General features: G+C 49.9%; 1 protein-coding gene across 7 annotated transcripts in view; it reads left to right on the top strand.

Annotated features, from left to right (window-relative positions):
* Positions 1–14,016, top strand: part of ABCC9 (ATP binding cassette subfamily C member 9) — a 220,390-nt gene that overhangs the window by 118,619 nt on the left and 87,755 nt on the right. For 5 of the 7 annotated variants that reach the window (XM_073621428.1, XM_073621425.1, XM_073621426.1 and 2 more), the window contains exon 18: positions 4,976–5,014. The exons of the other annotated variants lie outside the window; for them this stretch is intronic. In XM_073621428.1, the coding sequence (XP_073477529.1) occupies positions 4,976–5,014 (39 nt within the window). The remainder of the gene's footprint in view (positions 1–4,975; positions 5,015–14,016) is intronic. 7 annotated transcript variants of the gene reach the window in all.

Here is a 14,016-nt window from a genome sequence, read left to right as displayed (position 1 = left end):
AGCCAATTAAAGCCTTAGGCTCTAATCATGTGCTTAAAAAAACCCCCCAAAAAATTGAAATCCATGCATCTGGCACCCCACATGTAGATTAGAGGGCTAGACGCATGGATGGGGGGGGGGCGGTGCCCGTGCGCCCCCCTATGGACGGGCTGGACTGCGTCTCACAAGTGTGAAAGGAGCCTAAGGGGTGGATTTACTAAACGTACATTAAATTTGCACTTTGCAAAGTGCAGTTGTTAGGGATGAGCCCGATGTTCGAGTCGAACGTAAGGTCGACTCGGACATCGGTTGTTCGCCCCTTCGCCGAATAGCGAACAATTTGGGGTGTTTGCGGCAAATTCAAAAACTGCGGAACACCCTTTAAAAGTTTATGGGAGGTATAAAAAGTGCTAATTTTAAAGGCTTAAATGCATGGGATTGGCATAAAAAGTGTTTGGGGACCTGGGTCCTGCCCCAGGGGACATGTATCAATGCAAAAAAAGTTTTAAAAATGGACGTTTTTCGGGAGCAGTGATTTTAATAATGCTTAAACTGAAACAATAAAAGTGAAATATTCCTTTAAATTTCGGACCTGGGGGGTGTCTATAGTATGCCTGTAAAGTGACGCATTTTTCCCGTGTTTAGAACAGTCCCTGCACAAAATGATATTTCTAAAGGAAAAAAAGTCATTTAAAACTACTAGCGGCTATAATGAATTGTCAGGTCCCGGCAATACAGATAAAAGTCATTGTAAAAAACGGCATGGGATCCCCCCCAGTCCATTACCAGGCCCTTTGGGTCTGGTATGAATATTAAGGGGAACCCCGAACCAAAATTTAAAAGAAAAATTGCGTGTTGATGGGGACAAGGGCCTCATCCCCACAACCCTTGCCCGGTGGTTGTTGGGTTTGCGGGCGGGGGGCTTATCGGAATCTGGAAGCCCCCTTTAACAAGGGGACCCCCATATCCCACCTCCCCCGTGTTGTACCAGTACCATTTCACAAAAAAAGTGTCAATATGTTAAAAAAACCACAAGACACACCTTGGGAAAAGTCCTTTTTTTAAAAATAAAAAAATAAAAATGTCCCACGAAATCCATTCATCTTCTTCTATGGCTCCGCCGACGAAGCGAAAAAAAAATGCCACCGATCCGCCTTCATGGGAGGCTCCCGCTGTCTGACGTGTCCTCGCAGGTGACAGTTCTTATATAACCACGTGGTGACGTACCCGGGTCACCCCACCCCTTCTGATGCACGGGGACTTCCCCATGGCTTTTCCGGGCGTCAGAGGGGGGCGGGACCACCCCGATAAGCCCCCCGCCCGCAGACCCCCACAACCACCGGGCAAGGGTTGTGGGGATGAGGCCCTTGTTCCCATCAACATGAGGACAAGGTGCTTTGGGGGGCTACCCCAAACCACCCTTCCCATGTCGAGGGCATGTGGCCTGGTACGGTTCAGGAGGGGGGGCACTCTATCACCCCCCTCTTTTCCTGCGGTCTGCCAGGTTGCGTGCTCGGATAAGGGTCTGGTATGGATTTTTGGGGGGCCCCACGCCATTTTTTAGAAAATTTTGGCACAGGGTTCCCCTTAAAATTTGGGTCTGGTATGGATTTTGAGGGGGACCCCTACGCCATTTTTTAAAAAAAATTGGCGCAGGGTTCCCCTTAATATCCATACCAGAAGGGCCTGGTATGGAATTTGGGGGGACCCCCACACAATTTTTTTTTTAATTTTGGTTTGGGGTTCCCCTTAGTATTCATACCAGACCCAAAGGGCCTGGTAATGGACTGGGGGGGGGATCCCATGCCATTTTTTTTCAATGACTTTTATCTGTATTGCCGGGACCCGATTCATTATAGCCGCTAGTAGTTTTAAATTACTTTTTTACCTTTAGAAATGTTATTTTGTGCAGGGACTGTGCTAAACACGGGAAAAATGCACCACTTTACAGACATACCATAGAAACCCCCCACGTACGAAATTTAAAGGAATATTTCACTTTTATTGTTTCACTTTAAGCATTATTAAAATCACCGCTCCCGAAAAAACGGCCGTTTTTAAAACTTTTTTTGCATTGATACATGTCCCCTGGGGCAGGACCCAGGTCCCCAAACACTTTTTATGACAATAATTTGCATATTAACCCTTAAAATTAGCAATTTAGATTTTTCATGTTCGTGTCCGATAGACTTTAACGGTGTTCGCGTGTTCTAACAAATTTTTTGCCTGTTGGCATGTTCTGCTGCGAACCGAACTGGGGGGGTGTTTGGCACTAGCAGTTGTCCTCTGCAAGAGCAGTTGCTCCAAGCTTAGTAAATGAGCAGAAGCACTGCTGACTTCCATAATCCAATCTTGTGCAAGCAAAAATGCTGTTTTTTTTTTTTATTTTGCAAAGTGAAGCTTTACCTCATTTACTAAGCTTTGGAGCAAATACACTTGCAGAGTGCAACAGCAGTTTGCAAAGTGCACAGTCTATTAGCCTTTAGTAAATCAACCCCTAAGAGTCCAAAATCCTTTAATATTAGTTTGCTCATAACAAGGAACCACAGAACAGACAACTTTTTCCGGGGACACCGACACTCCCTCTTTGTCAGGGCTGAACGCCTAAAATCGGACACTAGTGCCGCGTACACACGATCAGACTTTCTGGCATACTTGGTCTGGCACACTTTCCGACGGACTTTGTCCGCCAGGTGCGCCGGACTTTAAAACGGACGGACTTGCCCACACATGACTGGACTTTCCGGCGGGCTAAATCCGCCCGTCATTCCGACGGACTTTCGCCGGAGTTACGGCGGACTTTCAGAATGAACGGACTTGCCCACACATGGACAAGTCCGTTCATTTGGAACGTGACTCGGGTACGACGGGACTAGAAAAGGAAGTCAATCTTGCCACTTTTATCGACGAGATTGACACCTTGCGAGCCCCGTCGCGGGTCATACCAGGCCCTTAGGTCTGGTATGGGTTATAAAGGGAACCCCCCTACGCCGAAAAAACGGCGTGGGGTCCCCCCTAAAATCCATACCAGACCCTGATCCGAGCACGCAGCCCGGCCTGTCAGGAAAGGGGGTGGGGACGAGCGAGCGCCCCCCCCTTGAACCGTACCAGGCCGCATGCCCTCAACATGGGGGGTGGGTGCTTTGGGTGTGGGTGCCCCCAAAGCACCTTGTCCCCATGTTGATGAGGACAAGGGCCTCTTCCCGACAACCCTGGCCGTTGGTTGTCGGGGTCTGCGGGCGGGGGGCTTATCGGAATCCGGGAGCCCCCTATAATAAGAGGGCCCCCAGATCCCGGCCCCCACCCTATGTGAATGAGTATGGGGTACATGGTACCCCTTCCCATTGACCTAGGGAAAAAGTGTCAATAATAAAACACACTACACAGGTTTTTAAAATAATTTATTAAACAGCTCGGGGGGGTCTTCCTCCGGCTTCAGGGGTCTTCTTCCAGCTTCGGGGGTCTTCTTCCGACTTCGGGGGGTCCCTCCGGTTCCTCTTCTCCCGGCTTCCGGTTGGTTCTTCTCCGCTCTCTCCGGCCTCTTCTCCCTGTGTTCCAGTTCTTCGGCCGGCTCCTCCGCTGTCTTCAGGCCGCTCTTTTGCCAGCGGAGGTCCGGACTTCTGGGCTTCTTGTCTTCTTCCCTCTTCTCTTCTCCAGATGTTGACACGACGCTCTCTCCGGCTGGACTGCTCTCTGAGTGCTCCGTTGTGACTTATATAGGCGGAGACCCCGCCCCCTTATGATGTCACGGTCCCTGGGCATGCTGGGACTGTGATGTTTTAGGGGGTGTGGTCACCGGGTGATGTTGACCGGAGTGATCACTGGGGGATCTGGGGGCCCTCTTATTATAGGGGGCTCCCAGATTCCGATAAGCCCCCCGCCCGCAGACCCCGACAACCAACGGCCAGGGTTGTCGGGAAGAGGCCCTTGTCCTCATCAACATGGGGACAAGGTGCTTTGGGGGGGGGCCTCGCAGGGCCCCCTCCCCCAAAGCACCCACCCCCCATGTTGAGGGCATGTGGCCTGGTACGGTTTAGGAGGGGGGGGCGCTCACTCGTCCCCACCCCCTTTCCTGACCGGCCGGGCTGCGTACTCGGATCGGGGTCTGGTATGGATTTTAGGGGGGACCCCATGCCGTTTTTTCAGCGTAGGGGCTTCCCTTTAAAATCCATACCAGACCTAAGGGCCTGGTATGCCCCGCGCTCGCCGCAATAGGAAAATTTGTTTTTCCTATTGCAGCGAGCGCGAAATGCAATACCCTGTCCTTGCGTCGTATCTGGTCTGCTGGACCAGCATACAGACGAGCGGGCTTTCCATCGGACCAGCACACAGACGAGCGGACTTTCCGCCAGAAACTGAGTCCGACGGAAAGATTTAAAACATGTTTCAAATCTAGGTCCGGCGGGCTTTTGGGAAAAAGTCTGCCGGAAAAGTCCTCCGGAGCCTACACACGGTCGGATTGTCCGGCAGACTCTGGTCCGCCGGACCAAGTATGCCGGAAAGTCCGCTCGTGTATACGCGGCATAAGATGACGTTATTGGCTGTCCAACACAAAGAAATGTACTCTATCCTAATGAGAGTTTGAAAATAGGTACCATGATCACTAAATAGAGGTTACAATCAATGCATCAGAAACTTCTTATATCTAACTGATACTCCATATTTAGCAATACATCTTTCCTCACTCCATCCAAAACTTACATACACCTTGTAACTTTATAAATGTATTTATCACAAAAAGTCTGGACTTGGGAATTTTTTTGAAAGATATGTTGATGTGCGGTAGTTTTAGTATTGTAAAATCTTCAGGTTGTGTATATCCCTTGATGGAAGCGTATCTGCTACAGGGTAAGGAAAAAAAAGTTTTCCAAAATGTTTTTCCCATCAAATTCCTTTCCATCAAAGGCAGATTGTTCACTTTCCTATCTCGATGCCCTCAAAGTGTAAAGAACCAATCATTTATTTATTACTAAATCATTTCTGTCATAACTTGCAGCCCGGATGACTGCTTCCCTTCCTCTGATGATGACGGAAGGTACGCCCTTGGCTGTGTGTGCTTTTCATGATACGTCTTTTTCATTGTTTAGGTGAACATGTACTATACAATCTGGTTGTACAATCATTTTAAGATTTACCCACAACTATGTAATGCAAGAACCTGTCTGATTTCATATTAATGGAATTGTATAGGTTGTTCCTGGTATTACAGAGCTTTGGTAAGTCTAAACTAGATTGTACAAGAAGATTGTATAGTGTATGGCCAAATTTAGATGAGTCATCTGTGCTGTGAATCTCTAACATGGCGGAACTCGATACTTCCCGTCACTGGCACAGCACAGGAAGTTATCGTGTCACCCAAGTGTGCTGTGTGCCTTATTGTCCATCTCTCTAACTCAGGGGTCTGAAACTGGCGGCCCTCCAGCTGTTGCGGAAGTCCCATCATGCCTCTGAATGTGGGAGTCAGGCTTGTAACTGTCAGCCTTGCAATGGCTCATGGGACTTGTAGTTCTGCAACAGCTGGAGGGCCACCAGTTTCAGCCTGCAATTCTTCACTCATTAATCAGGCTCGTTGGAGGTTTATATTGTAATTTCTTCTTGTTTTATTGTTTCAATCTTGAAGGGAAATCCTTGTGTGCTCCCTGTGCCTTGAACTAAACCTGAAATGAGAGACATATGGAGGAGCTATTGATGCCCAGCGTTTGGAAATGCTAAGTGCCTGGCTGTGTCTGGGATATATTTTCTGAGCCACAGCATTCTTTTATCTTACTTGCTGCACATTTTGCCATTTCAGTGAAAAGGTTAGAGTCAATGGGGAATGTAAAATTAAGGTGGTATGTAGTGTTTTTTTGAAGTGCAACGAACACATACAGTACATCTTGCAGTATGTGCACATTGACAAGTACAGAAAAATACCTCTTGCTTTGCCAGAAATCTATTGAGCTCCTAAATTCCTGTATTGAGCTGACAATGCTACCTCTGCTACATTAAAATCCCAAACAGTGTTGTCAGACCTACCTACTACAGTACTTCTCTCCTGAACTCCGTTAGCCCCCACTCCTCTCGTCATAACACAAGTGGGGGGCGTACTGTAGTCTAGCAAGGGAGAATTTGGCAGGGATTAAACGGGGGAAATTTAACTTTACTGCTAAGATGTACTGAGTATGGTATTTTTTTTGCCCTGACATACACTTTAAGGGTGCAATGAACTTTAAATGGCTCCTAGGGATTTTTTTTTCGTTATTTTTTTTTTAAATATATTTGAAAGCATAACTTCACCTTTTCACAAAAAGGAATGAAAAGATGAACTCACACCCTACACTTTCTTTTTGCGCAGCTGTGTACATTGTCCCACAGGCAAAAATGCACCTGTGGTTTTTTTTCGCCCATGTGCAACAGGCCATCTTCATATCATGCGTTCTCCATGTGTTTCACCCTCCACCCAAAACTAAGAAATCACTTTTCTGTTATCGAAAAGCAAAAACAATTTATTTATCCCTATGGCAAACTACTCTAATAGACATATTCCACCTTTAATTGCAGATCCTCTACCTATACTAATTTGAATCAAAAAAGCAAAATGCACACAGTGTAAAATCCTTATGAAAACATTATAAATTATTGACATACTGTACATTACACTACAATTTATAGCATACACCACAGCACTATGTAACTGAGCATTAGCAGAGTTTAAACAAATCCAGCCAGCATTCTCCTTGTTCATGCGGCTTATCTGCCAAAACAAGTCCCAGCAGTGGCCCTCACTGGCCCTACTTCTTTGCTATGTACCCAGGTTCCCTGTGGCCTGTTTTGTCACTGCTGACAATGTCAAAGGGTTAGACCCCTTTCACACTGAGGCAGTTTTCAGGCGTTTTATCGCTAGAAATAGCGCCTGTAAAGTGCCTGAAAACTGCCTCCCATTCATTACAATGGGTGCTTTCACACCTGGGTGGTGCGCTTGCAGGAGGTTAGGAAAAGTCCTGCAAGCAGTATCTTTGGGGTGGTTTGGGAGCACTGTATACCAAAATGCCCCTGCCCATTGCAATGAATGGGCAGCGCTTCCGAATTGCGGCAACAGAGGAGTTTTCAACCTCTTCTTTGGGGTTAAAAGCGCCCCGCTAGCGGCCGAAAAGCGGCACTAAAATGAGCGGCACTTAAGCGCTAGGGCAGCCGCGGCCCCAGTATGAAAGGGGTCTTAAAGTCTTTAGCAAAGTCAGTTGTTACGAAACACATCACCAGGGCCAATCCTGGACGGAGTGCATGGGGTGCAGTGCACCCAGGCGCCACAGAGGTGGGGGCGCTGAAGCGCCAGAGTGCTCCCCTCCCTACTCCTCCTCCTCTTCCTTGTCCGTAGGCGGCTCTCTCTGCTGGTCGCCGCCTCGACCTGCTGAGTGCCGAAGCCCATCCTCCCTCCCACCTCCTGTCAGAGGAGGAGAGCAAAATGAGATCGAAGCGGCTGTCTCTGTGTGAGAGTCCAGCCACGCAGTGACATCACTGGGAGGGGGGCCGCCGTGCCCAACGTGTTCCAGTTCTCTTCTTCCGACCTCCTGTGTCTCACTCCCGCCTGCTGCTGTCCAAGCCTGCTGCACACTGTCCTTTCCTGTCCAGCTGCCGCCCGGGTGTTTTAAATCAACCTAATGTGGGGGGGGTGGTTTGTCCTGGGGGGGTCTATACTAATGTAGGGGGGGTGGTTTGTCCTGGGGGGGTCTATACTAATGTAGGGGGAGGGGTTTGTCCTGGGGGGTCTATAGTAATGTAGGGGGGTGGTTTGTCCTGGGGGGTCTATACTAATGTAGGGGGGGTTTGTCCTGGGGGGGTCTATACTAATGTAGGGGGGGTGGTTTGTTCTGGGGGGTCTATACTAATGTGGGGGGGTGGTTTGTTCTGGGGGGTCTGTACTAATGTAGGGGGGTGGTTTCGTCCTTGGGGGGTCTATACTAATGTGGGGGGGTGGTTTCGTCCTGGGGTCTATACTAATGTAGGGGGGTGGTTTGTTCTGGGGGGGGTCTATACTAATGTAGGGGGGTGGTTTGTCCTGGGGGGTCTGTACTAATGTAGGGGGGTGGTTTGTCCTGGGGGGTCTATACTAATGTAGGGGGGTGGTTTGTCCTGGGGGGTCTATACTAATGTGGGGGGGTGGTTTGTCCTGGGGGGGTCTATACTAATGTAGGGGGGGTGTTTTGTCCTGGGGGGTCTATACTAATGTAGGGGGGGTTGGTTTGTCCTGGGGGTCTATAGTAATGTAGGGGGGGTGGTCTGTCCTGGGGGGTCTATACTAATGTAGGGGGGTGGTTTGTCCTGGGGGGTCTATAGTAATTCTTCCGACCTCCTGTGTCTCACTCCCGCCTGCTGCTGTCCAAGCCTGACATGCTCCACCCGGGCAGCGCGGCTGCACACTGTCCTTTCCTGTCCAGCTGCCGCCCGGGTGTTTTAAATTAACCTAATGTGGGGGGGTGGTTTGTCCTGGGGGGGTCTATGGTAATGTAGGGGGGTGGTTTGTCCTGGGGGGTGTATACTAATGTAGGGGGGGTTTGTCCTGGGGGGTCTATACTAATGTAGGGGGGGTGGTTTGTTCTGGGGGGGTCTATACTAATGTAGAGGGGTGGTTTGTTCTGGGGGGTCTGTACTAATGTAGGGGGTGGTTTCGTTCCTTGGGGGGTCTATACTAATGTGGGGGGGTGGTTTCGTCCTGGGGGTCTATACTAATATAGGGGGGTTGGTTTGTTCTGGGGGGGTCTATACTAATGTAGGGGGGGTGGTTTGTTCTGGGGGGTCTGTACTAATGTAGGGGGGTGGTTTCGTCCTTGGGGGGTCTATACTAATGTGGGGGGGTGTTTCGTCCTGGGGTCTATACTAATGTAGGGGGGTGGTTTGTTCTGGGGGGGTCTATACTAATGTAGGGGGGTGGTTTGTCCTGGGGGGTCTGTACTAATGTAGGGGGGGTGGTTTGTCCTGGGGGGTCTATACTAATGTAGGGGGGTGGTTTGTCCTGGGTGTCTATACTAATGTGGGGGGGTGGTTTGTCCTGGGGGGGTCTATACTAATGTAGGGGGGGTGTTTTGTCCTGGGGGTCTATACTAATGTAGGGGGGTTGGTTTGTCCTGGGGGTCTATAGTAATGTAGGGGGGGTGGTTTGTCCTGGGGGTCTATACTAATGTAGGGGGTGGTTTGTCCTGGGGGGTCTATAGTAATGTAGGGGGGGTGGTTTGTCCTGGGGGGTCTATACTAATGTAGGGGGGTGGTTTGTCCTGGGGAGTCGATACTAATATAGGGGGGTGGTTTGTCTTGGGGGTCTATACTAATGTAGGGGAGGTGGTTTGTCCTGGGGGTCTATACTAATGTAGGGGGGGTGGTTTCGTCCTGGGGGGGTCTATACTAATGTAGGGAGGGGTGGTTTGTTCTGTGGGGGTCTATACTAATGTAGGGGGGGTGGTTTGTCCTGGGGGGTCTATACAAATGTAGGGGGGTGGTTTGTCCTGGGGGGTCTGTACTAATGGAGGGGGGGTGGCTTGTCCTGAGGGGGTCTGTACTAATGTAGGGGAGGTAGTTTGGCCGGGGCGGTCTGTACTAATGGAGGGGGGGTGGTTTGTCTTGGGTGAGTCTATACTAATGTGGGGGGGTGGTTTGTCCTGGGGGGTCTATACTAATGTGTGGGGGTGGTTTGTTCTGGGGGTCTATACTAATGTAGGGGGGGTGGTTTGTTCTGGGGGGTCTATACTATTGTAGGAGGGGGTGGTTTCGTCCTGGGGGGTCTATAGTAATGTAGGGGGGGTGGTTTCGTCCTGGGGGGTCTATACTAATGTAGGGGGGTGGTTTGTTCTGGGGGGTCTATACTAATGTAGGGGGGTTTTTTGTCCTGGGGGGGTCTATACTAATGTAGGGGGGTGGTTTGTCCTGGGGTCTACAGTAATGTAGGGGGGGGTGGTTTGTCCTGGGGGGTCTATACTAATGTAGGGGGGGTGGTTTGTCCTGGGGGGTCTATAGTAATGTAGGGGGGGTAGTTTGTCTTGGGGGGTCTATACTAATGTAGGGAGGGGTGGTTTGCTCTGGGGGGTTTATACTAATGTAGGGGGGTGCTTTGTCCTGGGGGGTCTATACAAATTTAGGGGGGTGGTTTGTCCTGGGGGGTCTGTACTAATGGAGGGGGGGGTCTGTACTAATGTAGGGGAGGTAGTTTGGCCGGGGCGGTCTGTACTAATGGAGGGGGGTTTGTCCTAGGGGTCTGTACTAATAGGGGGGGTGGTTTGTTCTGGGGGGTCCGTACTAATGGAGGGGGGGACTTTACTAATGTAGGGGAGGTAGTTTGTCCGGGGGGTCTGTACTAATGGAGGGGGGGTTTGTCCTAGGGGTCTGTACTAATAGAGGGGGGTGGTTTGTTCTGGGGGGTCCGTACTAATGGAGGGGGGGTCTTTACTAATGGAGGGGGTGGTTTGTTCTGGGGGTCTGTATTAATGGAGGGGGGTGGTTTGTTCTGGAGGGGTCTGTACTAATGGAAGGGGGTGGTTTGTTCTGGGGGGGTCTGTACTAATGGAGGAGGGGTGGTTTGTTCTGGGGGGGTCTGTACTAATGGAGGAGGGGTGGTTTGTTCTGGGGGGTCTGTACTAATGGAGGGGGGGTGGTTTGTTGTTGGAGGTCTGTACTAATGGAGAAGGGGTGGTTCTGTACTAATGGAGGGGGGGTGGTTTGTCCTGAGGGGGGTTTATACTGATGGGAGGTCTGTACTGAGAGAGGGGTTTATACTTAGTGGGGGGTCTGCACTGATGAAGGGGGGTCTATACTTAGTGGAGGGGGGTCTGTACTGAGGGGTGACTATAGTTGGTGGAGGGGGGGTGACACTATGTTTTACCGCACTGGGTGACACCAAGCCTAGTGACGCCACTGCAGCCGCGGGCTCTTATTTCCCCTTTCCCTCTCCTCCTTGCGCGCGCTGCTGTACTAGTGAGTGGCGCACTATGTTTCTTCCCCTGCCTTCATATCGGCCAGGGAAGAACAAAAAAGGAGCAAAGAAGACGATTGTGGGACATGTAGTCCCGAGGACTGGCATCCCCACTGTAACACGGAAACTGCAGCCCACACAGCATGCTCAGCTGAATGGGAGAGAGAGAGACAGGAGCCCGGGAAAGCTTTCAGGGAAGTACACCCAGGACTCCAGAGGGAGAGGACAGTGCTGAGGGAACACCATCAGAGAGAGAACCCCACTGCCCTGCGCCACCAGAGGGAAAACCACCCAGCCTGGCGCCATCCCTGGCGGAGAAAGGAATGGAGTCATTGCCAGAATACAGATCTGGGCTCTACCCAATGGAGTCGCCACGGGCAATTCAGAGTGAGCTGACTCCTGATCAGAGGAACCGTTGTTGCTGTATCGCTGGGTCAGGTGAGAGGGCCGATCGGCCATTATCTACTAACGTTCATAAGAACTACAGTCTCTGACCATCTCTTGTAACATGTCTGCAGTCTCTGACCATCTCTTGTAGTATGTCTGCAGTCTCTGACCATCTCCTGTACTATGTCTGCAGTCTCTGACCATCTCCTGTACTATGTCTGCAGTCTCTGACCATCTCCTGTACTATGTCTGCAGTCTCTGACCATCTCTTGTAACATGTCTGCAGTCTCTGACCATCTTCTGTAGTATTTCTGCAGTCTCTGACCATCTCCTCTATTATATCTCCAGTCTCTGACCGTCTCCTGTAGCATGTCTGCAGTCTCTGACCATCTCTTGTAATGTGTCTGCAGTCTCTGACCATCTCTTGTATTATGTCTTCAGTCTCTGACCATCTCCTGTACTATGTCTGCAGTCTCTGACCATCTCTTGTAACATGTCTGTAGTCTCTGACTGTCTCCTGTAGTATGTCTGCAGTCTCTTACAATCTCTTGTAACATGTATGCAGTCTCTGACCGTCTCCTGTAGTATGTCTGCATTCTCTGACCATCTCCTGTACTATGTCTGCAGTCTCTGACCATCTCCTGTACGTCTGCAGTATTTGACCATCTCTTGTAACATGTCTGCAGTCTCTGACTGTCTCCTGTAGTATGTCTGCAGTCTCTTACCAACTCTTGTAACATGTATGCAGTCTCTGACCATCTCCTGTAGTATGTCTGCAGTCTGACCAGTCTCTGACCATCTCTTGTAACATGTCTGCAGTCTCTGACTATCTCTTGTAACATGTCTGCAGTCTCTGACCATCTCTTGTATTATGTCTGCCGTCTCTGACCATCTCCTGTAGTATGTCTGCAGTCTCTGACCATCTCTTGTAACATGTCTGCAGTCTCTGACCATCTCTTGTAACATGTCTGCAGTCTCTGATTATCTCTTGTAACATGCCTGCAGTCTCTGGCCATCTCTTGTAACATGTCTGCAGTCTCTGACCATCTCTTGTAACATGTCTGCAGTCTCTGACCATCTCTTGTAACATGTCTGCAGTCTCTGACCATCTCTTGTAACATGTCTGCAGTCTCTGACCATCTCTTGTAACATGTCTGCAGTCTCTGATCATCTCTTGTAACATGTCTGCAGTCTCTGACCATCTCCTGTAACATGTCTGCAGTCTCTGGCCAAATCTTGTATTATATCTGCAGTCTCTGGCCAAATCTTGTATTATATCTGCAGTCTCTGATCATCTCTTGTAACATGTCTGCAGTCTCTGACCATCTCTTGTAACATGTCTGCAGTCTCTGACCATCTCTTGTAACATGTCTGCAGTCTCTGACCATCTCTTGTAACATGTCTGCAGTCTCTGACCATCTCTTGTAACATGTCTGCAGTCTCTGACCATCTCTTGTAACATGTCTGCAGTCTCTGGCCAAATCTTGTATTATGTCTGCAGTCTCTGATCATCTCTTGTAACATGTCTGCAGTCTCTGACCATCTCTTGTAACATGTCTGCTGTCTATGACCATCTCTTGTAACATGTCTGCAGTCTCTGACCATCTCTTGTAACATGTCTGCAGTCTCTGGCCATCTCTTGTAACATGTCTGGGGGCTCTTTCTAACAGACTCTCTAACAGAAGCCCTCTCTGTGTGCATCAGAGAGACTCCCCTCCAGGTCTCATTAGTGTACGCTATTCCTGTATTTGCTTTATTAGTAAGAGATCATGGGAGGATCCTAGGGTGAAGAAGACTTCTTAGGGGAGCATCTCTGTGTTTGAGTCGTTGCTATAGAAACATTTGTAAAGGGGAGGAGTTGGTAAGATGACCACGCCAACGTGGGGGCACCAGAAATATTTCTGCACCCAGGCGTCTGTGACCCTAGGATCGGCCCTGCACATCACTAGTGCTGCCCTGCACACCACAAATTTAAAGTGGTCGTAGACCTTTACAAATACCGACTGGAGTGACTGGCCTCTGGTGATAGAGATGAAACACATCCTCCTACATACACTCAGCGGCCACTTTATTAGGTACACCTATTCAATTGCTTGGTAACACAAATTGCTAATCAGCCAATCACATGGCAGAAACTCAGTGCATTTAGGTATCTAGATGTGGTGAAGATGACTTGCTGAAATTCAAACCATTGGGGAAGAAAGGAGCTTTAAGTGACTTTGGATATGGCATGGTTGTTGGTGCCAGATGGCCTGGTCTGAGTATTTCACTCCCAGGACCAGCTAGCACTGATATGTAAGCCTGATACTGATTCAGTCAGGCCCAAAGTGAATGCCCTTTGCAGGCAGAGACCACGGGCTCCTATGGTGTACCAAAAATATAAGTAGGTAGTCCCAATGCTAGCTGTCCACGTGGCTACTGATCCCAGCAACACATCTTCAGGCCCTGCCAACCCACCTTGCAGCACCTGCCTCTCTTCACTGCCCCTGCCACCACAGTCCACCCCACTGGCTCTGCGACCATCGCAGACTCTACTCCTCCAGTCCTCTCAGGCGTGCCTCCCCAGTCCTCCTGACTGTGTGTCACTCACCAGCCCTCCTGGCTGCGACCAGTTGTACCTCCCTAGAGACTTGCCTGGCAATGCTCTACTGCTGTCCATGCCTTGCTCCTGTGTTCTCAGAGGGCCCTGTCTGCACCCGAGCCCAACCCCCCCC

Source organism: Aquarana catesbeiana, linkage group LG03 (genome assembly GCF_042186555.1).
Source record: "Aquarana catesbeiana isolate 2022-GZ linkage group LG03, ASM4218655v1, whole genome shotgun sequence".
Classification (NCBI taxonomy): domain Eukaryota; kingdom Metazoa; phylum Chordata; class Amphibia; order Anura; family Ranidae; genus Aquarana; species Aquarana catesbeiana.
Note: the sequence above shows the minus strand (reverse complement) of the source record. Positions and strands in the feature narration are given on the sequence as shown.